The sequence below is a fragment of the Zalophus californianus genome, chromosome 7, assembly GCF_009762305.2.
Source record: "Zalophus californianus isolate mZalCal1 chromosome 7, mZalCal1.pri.v2, whole genome shotgun sequence".
In the NCBI taxonomy this organism is placed as follows: Eukaryota; Metazoa; Chordata; class Mammalia; order Carnivora; family Otariidae; genus Zalophus; species Zalophus californianus.
Window position 1 is genome coordinate 46,111,329 of NC_045601.1, and position 13,467 is coordinate 46,124,795.

The 13,467-nt window shown below is 40.9% G+C and overlaps 3 protein-coding genes across 8 annotated transcripts in view; 1 reads left to right on the forward strand and 2 right to left on the reverse strand.

The window, feature by feature from the left end:
* Window positions 1-13,467, forward strand: part of COL10A1 (collagen type X alpha 1 chain) — a 156,180-nt gene that overhangs the window by 80,911 nt on the left and 61,802 nt on the right. The window lies entirely within an intron of this gene.
* NT5DC1 (5'-nucleotidase domain containing 1) overlaps window positions 1-13,467 on the reverse strand; it is a 145,087-nt gene that overhangs the window by 53,946 nt on the left and 77,674 nt on the right. The window lies entirely within an intron of this gene.
* LOC113926730 (developmental pluripotency-associated protein 3-like) lies at window positions 11,215-11,712 on the reverse strand. Its single transcript, XM_027602048.1, has one exon. It carries the CDS (start codon window positions 11,710-11,712, stop codon window positions 11,215-11,217), a length of 498 nt encoding a protein of 165 aa, XP_027457849.1.

Consider the following 13,467-nt stretch of genomic DNA (forward strand, 5'->3'; position numbering starts at 1 on the left):
ACAATATTATGATATACTTGTCACAATTAATGCACCAGGACTGATACATTATTAACTAAAGTCCACACTTTATTCATATTTCCTTAGTTTTAACCTGTCCTTTTTCTGTTCCAGGATCCCACCCAGGATACCATATTACATTTAGTGGTCATGTCTACTTAGGCTCCTCTTGGCTGTGACAGTTTCTCAGACTTTCCTTGTTTTTGATGACCTTGACAGTTTTGAAGAATACTGGTTGGCTATTTTATAGAAGGTCCCTCAACTGAGACATATCTGATGTTTTTTTCATCGTGAGACGGGGGTTATGGGTTTTTAGGTGGAAGACCAGAGGTTAGATGCCATTTTCAGCACACCACCACATCAAGGGTCCATCCTATCAATATGAGGTGAACTTGATCAGCGGGTTGAGGCCATGCTAGTCAGGTTTCTCCACTGTGATTTTACCCTTTTGTCCCCCTTTCCATACTGTACTCTTTGGAAGGAAGTCCCTATGTGCAGCCTACAATTAAGGAGTAAGGAGTTATATTTCACCACCTTGAGGGCAAAGTGTCCACATAAATTATTTGGAATTCTTTTGCATAGGAAAGTAGTTCCTTCTCCCCGTTTATTTATTTGTTCAATTGTTTACATGAGCATGACTCACTGATATTTGTTTTATACTTTGGGTTATAATCCAATACTATTTTACTTATTTTATGCTTTTGCCATGGGAAGCTGTTATTTGATTCTTCTGTCCCTGTGATACACCCCATCATCATCATCATCATTATTTTTTGAGCACCTCTTTACTTTCTGACTCCAAGGCTGAAGATGTGACAGGCTTATCTTGTCTACTGCCTGCCCCAGTTCTAGAGTCAGACATTTCTCCAAAGAGCCCTGGTTCACTTTATTGAAGAATGGTATCAGAAACCAAGATCTGGGTACCAGATGCTTTCTTTAATTTTTAAAGGTGCTTTCAAATATACACTTCTCTCATTTCCACAACATTTTTCCTTAAAAAAAATTTTTTTAAGAGAGAAAGAGGGTGAGCAGGGGTGGGGAAGGGCAGAGGGAGAGGGAGAGAAAGAATCTCCATCCACGCCCAGTGTGGAGCCCAACTTGGGGCTCAATCTCATGATCCCAAGATCATGATCTGAGCCGAAATTGTTGAGTCAGACACTCAACTGGCTGGGCCACCCAAGCGCTCCCACAACCTTTTTGACTAATGGGCAAACTAAGGCTCAGAGAAATTAAAGGGCTTGCTCAAGATGAAGGCTAATTAATAATGGCAGTGTTGGGGAAAATTCAGTCTTTTGATGATAGTTCAGTGTTCTTTCCACTACCTGATGTCTTGTGGATAAGGACATGGCATCAAAGACCAGATTAACAACAGGTTGGAAAAAGGAAAGAAGATAGTCCTTTCAGGAAGAAAAACTTAGCAGGGATATTTGACAGACTTTCCTATTTATCTAGACGAAATCACTGGAGATTCTGTCCTATATAGAAAGAAGTCTTTAATCATATTACAACAGTAGTTCTCAACTGGGGTTGATTTCGTTACCCCCACCCCCCAGCTCCTGGACATCTGGTAATGTCTAGAGACATTTTTGTTGGGTAGGGGCTGTGCTGCCACTGGCATCCAGTAGACAGAGGCCAAGGATGTTGCCAAGTACCTTACAATGCACACAGCATCTCCTACCACAAAGAATTTCCAGTTCAAAATGATAATAGCGCTAAGAATGAGAGACCCTGTAGCCAAAAGAATGACCACTACAGGAGCTTCATCTAATTTTTACAGAGTTTCTTTCTTTCTTTTTTTTTTTAAAGATTTCATTTATTTATTTGAGAGAGAGAGAGAGAGAGAGAGAGAGCGCACAAGCAGGGGGAGCAGCACAGGGAGAGGGAGAAGCAGGCTCCCCGCTGAGCGGAGAGTCCAAATCGGGACTCGATCCCAAGACCTTGGGATCATGACCGAAGCTGAAGGCAGACGCTTAACCAACTGAGCCACCCACGTGCCCCTTTTACAGAGTTTCTATTCTTGCTGAATTATTTTTCTATTGGTGGCTATGAGGGACAATAACGAAAAACTCTGCTTCTGTAACCTTATGAGTTAGCCAATCAGAAAAAAAGTCCCCTATTTTGGTTAAGGAATATGGCTCACAATGGGTTAAGAGAGACTCCCCTGGTTCTTACGTATGGGACAAACAGAAGGAGTCCACTTTAAAATAAGTTACTTCAGTTAAGTAGTGCATGAACAGAACAATAATTTTCCTCAAGTATGAGCAGAGTCACACATAATCAGCCTGAAAAGGGAAGGCCTATCTCCACATACGCACTGGCCACTGTCTTCTGGCTCAGGGACACATTGAGCAGAACAGTAAGGTGGCTGGGGAAATCTGCCAATGAATTGGGGAACCTTACCAGTAGATGGCTGTAACCCAGAAACTGTTGTTCACTGCTCAGTAACCGCAATTTGGAGAGGAAGTGAGTGACTGTATCCCTGTTTGTTGATGTAGTCAGTGACCACCCAGCAGTCTGACAGAAGAAAGAACCTTTTGTTTACCAGGGTCTCTCTTGGAAGCTTTATTTTTATTTTTTTTTAAGATTTAATTTATTTGAGAGAGAGAATGAGAGAGAGAGAAAGCACATGAGATGGGGGGAGGGTCAGAGGGAGAAGCAGACTCCCTGCCCAGCAGAGAGCCCGATGAGGGACTCATCCAGGGACTCGATCCAGGGACTCGATCCAGGGACTCCAGGATCATGACCTGAGCCGAAGGCAGTCGTTTAACCAACTGAGCCACCCAGTCGCCCTCTCTTGGAAGCTTTAGAAAAAGCTTGCTCACTCCAGCTACTAACAAGTCGATAAAGGACATTTTCTGAGCAAGTTACGTGTGCCCTGGGGCCATAAACTGCCACTGGCCTCTGAAAAAATGCAGAGGAGCTGACTGGAGCAGTATAACTGAGGGGATTCTATTTTGGGAGAGCCTCATGACACAGACACATGCATGTAAAGTACTCAATGCACTAGAATGTCTGGTACATGGTAACTGCTTGTCAGTAGCAGCAACAGGAAAGAACCAACGCTTCCTTCCTGCTTTCTACGTGTCAGGCCCTGTGCAATGTAGCCTCACACACTGTCTCATCAAATCCTCAAAAGTAGCCTATGAGATAAGTGCCAATATCAGGTTCCTTTTCACATGTAGAATTTAAAAGTACTCATGTCAACTGGCCAAAGCTAAACAACTGGGAAGCAGTAAAGCTGGTATTTGAATCTCTAATATCCTAACTTCAAAACCTGGGTATCTTTATCTTTGTATGATATTGTCCTTCACCCTCATCACGGCCATTAAAGTTACTATCAACCAGCACACCATGGCTGTTTGTTCTTCAGACCTGGGTGGCAGGGGTAAAGGTAGTGGGGGTCAAGAATGTTGAGAGTTATTCGACCCAGTTTTTCTAAGAATTCAATTCTGCTTTGCTTTTCAAATCAGACAAGATGATAACCAGAGACCTAGTAGGGAAAAATCAAGGCCTTTCTGTGGGCTTTGTAAAAAGTCCAAAGACTTGTAACCAAAGTTACAAGTGACCCCAGTGAGGGGAAATGTCTGCAAATCATGGTTTAGGGCAAACCTGACATCTGTATCATTAACCTGGCAAAGCACACCAGTGCCCAGATGCCTGTGAAGCCTCATGCCTAGGCAGGCCCTAGACGGAGAGACAACAGTGGAGGTGAGGACAGCAGGCAAATTAAAAGTGGAAAAAGGAGGTGTGTGGACAGGAGACAGGGACAGCCTGTCCTGCAGGAAGTCGACGAGACCCGACACCCCACAACCCTGTGGCTCTGAGGCTGTGGCTCTAACAAACGCGTACAGCTATATAAGAAAGTGAGGACCCACGAGAGACCGGGTCTGCCTTTCAGAAATGAGAGGAAAAAGAGCTTATCAGGTGTTACCAGATAGGACTCTGAAGAAAACATGGCAACTCCATGTGAGGATCCTGCCAACACCAGGGTAGAAGAGGGGCAGAATGGGAAGTATCCCCCTCCTTGCCTCATGAAGAATGGTGCCTGGCTCAGGGTAAGCTCTGTGGATTTGTTAGAACAAGGCCACGCAAGTAGAAGAGGAAAAGCTGGAGAGACTGAGGCAGCATTCTTGAGCCTGCAGAATTTAAGGCAGCAAGTATGTCCTACACAGAAAGTCAGCTACACTGGTAAATCCTCCTAAATGTCATAGCAGACAGGGATACATGCTATTTTGTTTGGTGTCATGAAGCTACTCCTCTTGTTCTCCAGCCTCAAGCTTCCATATACTACAAATGGACACAATTTGATATAATTCGCTAGTAAAATAAATACCTAATTGAAAAGAGAAAACTGTGTCTTCTAAATCAAACTAACTGCCAATAATGGGTTGACTTATAGGTTGGGGAAAACATCTGGGAAATGTTTAAGTACTATGAAGTACAACAGGCTTAAATTTTGATTAACTGGACTCTTTCCTGGGGGGGTGTCATTTTTTGAGAGTGATGCAAAAATATAAATAAAAATTAAGGAATATAACTAACATTTAGTAAATGACAAATGTGATTTAGAAAATACAAATAATCAGTTAAAAGCGTAATTCCTGAAAGCTGTTGCTGGATGATTTGAGGTCTAAGCCATCAAGGAAGTCAGACACTTATGGAACATATGATTGGCAAGCAAAGGAAAACTGTCCTCTTGTGATACGAGCTGACTCCCGGAGGTAGCATGAGATCAGGAGATCACAGGGATAACAAAAATGTCAAGTTCAGTCCCTTAACAACCCCATACACCAACCACAGCTTACAGGAGGTGCTCAAACAAATACAGGATGGAAGGATGAATGAACAGGTGACCAAAATGCTTGTTATCAAGTACGGCTAGAGAGTGGGGAACCTCTCCCCATCGCCACTCTCCTCCTTCCCAAACTGTGTGGTTCAAAACAACTCTTTTTAGTCTCTCCCAAAGTTAGTGCTAGAAAGAACTTCTCTTGCATCTTCAATCCTCACCCATGATGCCGGCTTAGTTGCTATTAGTTGCTATTGATCTGTATCTACATTTGAATCTTTGTCAATGAACACAACTGAATCTACTGTTTTCTATTTTTTTAAAAAAGATTTTATTTATTTATTTGACAGAGAGAGACACAGCAAGAGAGGGAACACAAGCAGGGGGAGTGGGAGAGGGAGAAGCAGGCTTCCCGCAGAGCAGGGACCAATGCAAGACTTGATCCCAGGACCCTGGGATCATGACCTAAGCTGAAGGCAGACGCTTAACGACTGAGCCACCCAGGCGCCTCTGAGTCTACTGTTTTCTAAAGAATGTGCTTTCTTTATCCAGAAATTTGGAAGATGCCTGGTAGCCATCTTTCTAACCCTTAATTATGTACGTTTGGGGGAGGGGGCAGGGAAATAACAAAGTACTAATTTCAAGTGCGGTAGTATTTACAGGCAGAATATTTGAACTATTGTTGGCACCCCTGCAATGAACTATTCTTAAAAATGAATATTTTAGGAATGATTTGGTCACAATCTGGCCATGCCCAAGCTAATCTAGTACACTACTGCTACCTCTCCGATACAAAAAAAAAGTTAATAAAAATTTAAGGTAAACTTAATAGAAATATACAGGAAATAGAAGAGCGCACCCATAAAATTTCTAATGTTTGGGACAATCAACATTCTCCTACGTGATTTTTATAGTGAAATCTTTTTTTTTAATTTAAATTCAATTTAGTTAACATGTACCGTATTATTAGTTTCAGAGGTAGGGTTTTGTGATTCATCAGTTGCATAGAACACCCAGTGCTCATTACATCACTTGCCCTCCTTAATGCCCATCACCCAGCTACCCCATCCCCCCCACCTCCCCTCCAGCAACCCGCAGTTCATTTCCCAGAGTTAAGAGTCTTTTATGGTTTGCCTCCCTGTTTTCATCGTATTCTATTTTTCCCTCCCTTCCTTTATGTTCATGTTTTGTTTCTTAATGTCCACATATGAGTGAAATCTTGGTATAAAACCCTGGTATAAGGGGCACCTGGGTGTTTCAGTTGTTGGGCGTCTGCCTTCGGCTCAAGTCATGATCTCAGGTCCTGGGATCAAGCCCCACATCGGGTTCCCTGCTCAGCAGGGAGTCTGCTTCTCCCTCTCCCACTCCCCCTGCTTGTGTTCCCTCTCTCGCTGTGTCTCTGTCAAATAAATAAATAAAATCTTTAAAAAAACCCAAAAAACACTGGTATAAGACAAACCATTTTCTAAACAGAAATTTTAGAAATTTCTATTGTTTTACTTACTAACATACACCTGCATTGTGCATTGAGTCTGTTTTGTTTTATAGAAATTTACTATCTTGACATTTTGGTGCAAGATAACTAAGAGTTTCCACTGGTGATATAAAAGTTAGTGTGACATAGGCTGACCCTAGGCTGGCAGGTTAAAGAAAGTCTGGAAGGAGTGGTGAGAGGGATGACAGGAGCGTGAGATGACTTCAGGCTCGGAGAATTACTGTGTGTCTTCTAGATTTGTGGGTGGGGTAACGTACGCCACAGTATCAACCCAGTGGGCTTTTTGCTGTCAGTACTGTTTTTTGTTTGTTTGTTTGTTTTTGTTTAATGTTTGTATCAAAGTAATACGTGTACTTAGTAAAAATATTACTACAACTACATAGAGTGACTTATAATGAAAAACAATGGGCTCTAGCCCATACCTGCCCCTCTTCAGTACTACTCTCAAAGGTCATCTTTGGCCATTTGTTTTTAACTTTCCTGAGAATTTAGATTCACAAATCTAAATAATACAGTCAGAGTTCTTAGTTCATAAGCTTCAGGCAACATCCACTGACTTCCAACTAAGAATGAAAACTAACTTAACTCACATTACCCCTTTATCATCCTTCTCCCTGCTTATAATTTTTATAGTTACATTTAGCTTTATTCTTTTTTTTTTTTTTCCTTAGAGAGGGAGGCAGAGAGGGAAGAGTTAGGGGCAGAGAAGCTAAGCAGGCTCTCAGCCCAGCTTGGAGCCCTACGTGGGGCTCAGTGTGGGGTTTGACCTCACAACCCTGAGATCATGACCTGGGCCAAAATCAAGAGTTGGGACACCTAACCAACTGAGCCACCCAGGTGCCCCTAGTTTTATTCTTTTACTGGTCACTTTTAACTTTAAATAATGCACTTCAAGCTCTATCTGGTGTTACATCAATTTTTAACTCACCACATAACCCAGATTACTAGTGACCCTCTCTTCCCACCAAGTCACCAACCTCCTTCTGCATCCTAACTTCTGACCATCATCTTATGTTTTGTTTTCAAATTATCGACTCACCTTTCTATGCTTTAAGTTGTTTCTAAAAATTAAAGGCAAATAACCTGTTTATTGTATTATGATGTATAAATACTGTTCATAGCAGAGAAAAGTAATATGTTAGAATTACATTTCTATTTCTAGAGGTCCATTTTTATCATGTCTTCAAAAAAGCACATTACTAGAATGAAGAAAATCAATTTCCTTCTCTTAGTTTTCATAAATGTTCAAAATCATGCCACATTTTTGTTGCACTGTAACTGGACCATGACATTATTTTCATGGTCCAGTTTATCGAGTTTTCTAATTTTTACTTTTTTATAATTCATCAAATCCTCAAATTTTTAAAAAAGATTTTATTTATTTGTCAGAAGAGAGAGAGAGAGAGAACTAGAGAGCACAAGCAGGAGGAGCAGCAGGCAGAGGGGGAAGCAGGGAGCCCAATGCTGGACTCGATCCCTGGACTCCAGGATCATGACCTGAGCCAAAGGCAGATGCTTATCCAACTGAGCCACCCAGGCATCCCATATCCTCAAATTTTTATAGCAAAATTGTACATTTGGGTCCAACACATAAAGATGAAAACTTCAAGGTTTATTATAGCAGAGTTAAAATTAAACTTTTTAGGGGCACCTGGGTGGCTCAGTTGAGTCCGACTCTTGATTTCAGCTCAGGTCATGATCTCAAGATCCTAGGATCAAGCTCCTTGGTGGGCTCCGTCCTGGACAGCCTGCTTAAGATTCTCTCTCGCGCAGGCGCCTGGGTGGCTCAGTGGGTTGAGCGACTGCCTTCGGCTCAGGTCATGATCCTGGAGTCCCGGGATCGAGTCCCACATCGGGCTCCCTGCTCAGCGGGGAGTCTGCTTCTCCCTCTGACCCTCTCCCCTCTCACGCTCTCTCATTCTCTCAAATAAATAAAATCTTAAAAAAAAAAGATTCTCTCTCTCACTTTCCCTCTGCCCCCTTCTGCTTGCCCCCCAAAATAAATAAGTAAATAAACTTTTGAAAATGCTATTTTGTTGTTAAATGCCTGAACGAAGATAACCTTCTGCTTATGTGTCCTTTAGCACAGAGATGAGATGTATCCCGTGTGCATTAATGAGCTCCATTTATTCGGTACTGATTTCAGTTAATAAACTGCTTGTGCATATTATTTTATGCTCTCAGCCCATGAAGGAAGCTATCTTCTCCATTTCACAAAGACAACAATTTAAGATTAGAGAGACTGGGAGATTTAGCCAAGATGAGACAGTAAGTAAGTGACAAGTTTCAGATTTGAAACCAAGTTTTTGTTTTGCAAAAGTCCACATTCTTTGCTTCTACCACAGCTGCCTAACACATGAACTCTTTCTGCCTTTTGTTTTGAAGTCAAACATCATTTTTTTTTTAGAGGTTTTGTTATCAATGACAACACTCCTATGGAAAGAAAGATAGTACTGTCACTCTTTATTTATTACTAGATGCTATGGGGCAGGGCTTTGGTAAATAAACCATTGGAAAAGCTCGCAGAACTAGGAGAAAAATACAAATAAACTAAAAGCCATTACACAAAGGGCTGCTATAATAAACTGAATAGTCAAGGAAGGCCAAAGATTCATAAGCACAAGCTTTCTCAAGTAATACGTGAGAGTCTGTAAGGCACTGAGGTTACTATGTCCACCTTTGAAAATGTAGCGTTCATACAAAAGGGGACAGTGATCCCAATCATACTCTGGCAAACCAGGTATATCTCACAAATAGCTTCTTAGGAACAACTCCAGGTATTGACTCTAAAAGGTCAAGCGCAACCAGAGACCACTCAGGAGGAGAATGGGGTCTCAAGATGCTGTGTGAGGAACCAGGGGAAGCAGGCTGACCCTGTGATCGTGTGAGCACAAAGAAGTGGTTTCAGCCTAACACCAGGAGGAAATGTGCTCTGAGAAACACTGAAACACTAGTGTTTGCACCAGCCACATTCTGGTTAGTCGGAGCTTTGCAATCTCACCACAGATATGAGGCAAAACCTGAAAATTAAATTTCAGAATTCTGAATTTCATATTTACTTTCATAACGCACAAAATACTCTTTCATGTTAAGATTTTATTTTTGACTTTACATCAAAAGGAAAAGAAGTTGTTTTTATAAACTTAAATATTAACAGAAACATAGAATCCAATTTGAGCAAAAAGAAATGTCCCTTTCAAGTTTTTTATTTGTATATGCTTAAACTCTAGTCCCAATTTTCTTTTTCAGATGATGGTGGTGGGGGGAGAGGGGAATGTGTGAAACTCTGTAAAGTAGAAATGCATTTTATAAAATATGATTATATACAAAAAAGAGAATCATGCCTTTTCTTAAGTAATATTAGCTGATATCTATTCAGAGCTCACTACATATTAGGCACTCTGCTTAACACATTATACACATTATCTTACAAGAGTATTATGTATCCCAATTTTAAATATCAGCAAAAAAAGATTTATAGGGTTAATTAATTTGCCAAAGTCACACAGTTTAAGTCCAAACTCACATTCATCTCTTAAATATCACATACACCCCTACTCTCTATATACCTAATTAAGTGGATTGAAAGTCCATGTGACAAATTCTTACCATGATATTGATTATAAATTTTCATCTGAGTAATGGGCAAACAGAGATTAATTGGATGCATCTGATAAGCCCCAATTCTTATCTTCCTTTGATTTTTTTACCTCATTTTTATTCTGTCCAAAAAAAAAAAAATAGGGTAATCAATGTAGCTCACAAGTAGCCAAACTAATTTGAATTCATCTCTGATGTTTCCTGCTCTGTTGCTGGTCACAACAGAAACAAACAATAAAAACCTGGCAGCCTGAAGGTTCAGGAAATACAAACATAGAAATACTGTATATCGATATACATACTTTAAGGACTTAGGTATTAGGAGGAACACCTCACATTTTATTTTATTTTTTTTAAAGATTTTATTTATTTATTTGAGAGAGAGCAAGCTAGAGACAGAGGAAGATGCAGACTCCCCACTAAGCAGGGAGTCTGACATGGGACTCAGGACCCCGGGACCCCAGGACCATGACCTGAGCCGAAGGCAGACGCTTAACTGACTGAGCCACCCAGACACCCAAGACACCTCAAATTTTAGATGGTGATTCTAGAAAATTATATAACCTACATTACACAACGTTTAGACAATTTTGTAGATGATTTTTAGCAATAGGAAGATTTTCTTTATAGGTAGTTTAAACAGAGTACTTTCCTACTGACTTCATTCCACATACTTGGTGGTACAATGCATATTGAATAATGAAGATGTGGTTATTCCTATGGATAATTAATCACATCCATAAAAATCCTTTTGAGTTAGACAGTAATTGCTGTAGGCTATTTCATCTTATCAACAAACAATAAATCTATTCATAAATATTTTTAAGAGGTATTCAAATAAGTCAATTTTAATAAGACCCTTCACACACACATTTGCTACTGAAAATTGAAATAGCACAAAAAAACTTTATTACAATTTTTGAAAACCACAAAATCTAGCATACACATCTGCCCTAATCATGCTCTAACCAAACCACCCAAAGTTTTCTGTGTATTCCTTCTGCACAAGTTACTTGGCTTCCAATTTTTGAGGTTAGGTCTTGTCTTAATGACTTCAGGCCTCTCAAACACACAGGCAACACTCAAAACCTATTAGTGCTTTCTTAGGTCAAATCAAAAGGTGGACGTATACTGAAGTCATTCAAATGCAAACTACAGGATTCCTCACAAATTACTGGTATGAAGGTAGAAAAGATACAAAAAAGACTTTATAATATCATAGATTACCAAAATATTATAGTTTGCCCTAACATAGAGCAGCTTTCCCAAGCTGCTGCAAAATGATCCTAAAATCACTAGTTAAGAAGAAACCATACAAGAATAAAGTTTATGTTTACATTGGCTCTATGTCACAATTATTCTCCATGCTGGTGTCCTCAGAAAGATCTTTATGATAAAGGCAATAATGACAGCGACATCCAAATCTTTCTACTCTTGATTCACCCTCCTCAGCTTCCTTCTGCTGTGGATCTTTTTGAAGCTGGGGCCCTGGGCTGAGGTAGCACTGGTACTGAATCATTCGAATCATCCTTGCCATCCTTTCTTTCCGAGCAGTTAACAAAGTCCTTACTCCAGTCCTCCTCCTGCTGCTGCTAAGGATGCGCTCAACCAGCCCCTGTGGTTTCTTCTCTCTGCCCTGCTGCTGGGATGGATATTCTGGTAGAGGGGCAAGGAGTTTGATACTAGAGTCGAGAGTCAGTTTACCAAGATTCTTTGTTAATACTTCGGAGATAGTTTGAGAGGCACCTGAGCCTTCCTGGGAATTCTCTTCACTGGGCATCTGAGATGACCCCAGGGCCCAGGTTGGGTAAAGCTGCTTTGGCGAATCCATTGGAAGCCTGGTCACAGACCGAAGCTCCTCCTAGATCTTCGGGGTCCAGTGGGAGGTGATGCTCAAGACTCAACTTGCTACAAAATACCCTGGGAAGAACTTTATAGGCCAGAAGGAGCAAGAAAAACCCAAACTCCTTTGGAGTGGCAAGAGAAAGAACAAACCTCTCTATTCATAAATATTTATGAAGCTCCTACTAAGTAGAAATCACTTGCACTAAAAAACCTTTTTCTTTCTTTTGAACCTCTTCTCACTTTCCCCTTCCACAGAGAAATGGGAGCTACAGCACAGTAAGTCCAGCAGGGTTTTTTGTTTACTTGTAGTTAACATTTTTGGAAGACGTCCGATTCTCTTCCTTGCTTTGTATCTCATAGCAGTTGATGCAGAGTTTAGGTCAGAAGCATAAATTCTTGCTAAACTACAGAAGGAAGGATAGGAGTTACTTATTCTCTCTCTTTCTGTAAGATACTGACTTTTAGGGCAAACTAATGTTAAATGGGTAGAAATGCACTACATTTTTAAAGAACCTACTTTCCTGCTAGTAGCATTTAGCTCAGGAGTCCAGAGACTCAAGCCCTGCCCCTAGTTCTCATGCTCACTCACTATGCAACTCTGGGGAAGTCACTTCCAGCCTCTGAGCCTCAGTTTCCAAATTTAAAATGCAGAGCTGGAGTCAGACAATTCCTCAAGGTCTGTCCAGCTTGAAATTCTAGCAGTTCCATATACTGGTCTTTATAAATAGGGTTAACTAGTAATGAGAACCGTGGAGAAGCCCTACACGAACCCACCCAATGAAGCTGTAAAAGTGTGGTTCTGGTACTTTCTCGGATTACTGAAATACACCAGACCTGTCACTTGCTTCTCGGCAGAATGATTCCTTCCATCCATTTTACATACTGCATGATTCTGGCAGTCTAACTGTCAAGGATCCAGAGACCACTACATTTTTGGCAGTTTTGCAGGTCTAAAGTCTTTCCTGTTTGATTTTATTGAAGACCCAATAAAGCAAGCAGTTGTGCAAAAGGGGAGGCTTTCTGCATTGCATGTTTACCCCCACAACCACTGTCATTTTTATTCCTTTTGACTTAAATTTAGTTGTGTAAAAAGAGCACCTAACACGATGGGGGGGTTTGTTTGTGTTTTCTCAAGATACAACGGCCCTAACTCCTTACCCCACCTACTGTCTTCCTCACCTCTCTTCCCTCATCCAAATTACTGTCCACGCTTCCCTCTCTCTACATCCATCTACTGACAGAACAACTTGCCTTCTCTTTCAAAATAAGAACCACCAGAAATTACTTCCTTGCATCATGCGGCCATAACCTCACGTTTCAAGGAAAAAAACAGGATTTCATATGATAATAAAAGAAAAAAATAGGAAAATAATTTTTAAAAAGTCCTGTGTTGTCTCAGGGCAGGCTGACTTTGCTCGTTGAAAATGTGGTGAGAGGAAGAGCAGAAAATAAACACGCAGAGACTCGTTCCTCGTGCCGGGCACTTCATACACCTCACCTCACTTCACACCCACTACAGGCTCTGTGTTCCATCCCATGGGACAGCTGAAAAAAGCCCTGGGGTTGATGCAGAGAGATGAACTAATTTGCCCATATTTCAACAGAGCTCGTGCTGTTTCCATGATATCATGCTGCTCACATTACTCGGCCACTCTCTGAAAAGCGTGAAAAGAAGGATGTGCATTTCATTGAAATCAGCTTAAAAATCCTGTTTCCACAAAGGTACCTCAACAGTTCGAGA

Coding starts and splice junctions, on each gene's coding strand:
- LOC113926730 (XM_027602048.1), bottom strand. CDS start 11,712: ATGGATTCGCCAAAGCAGCTTTACCCAACCTGGGCCCTGGGGTCATCT.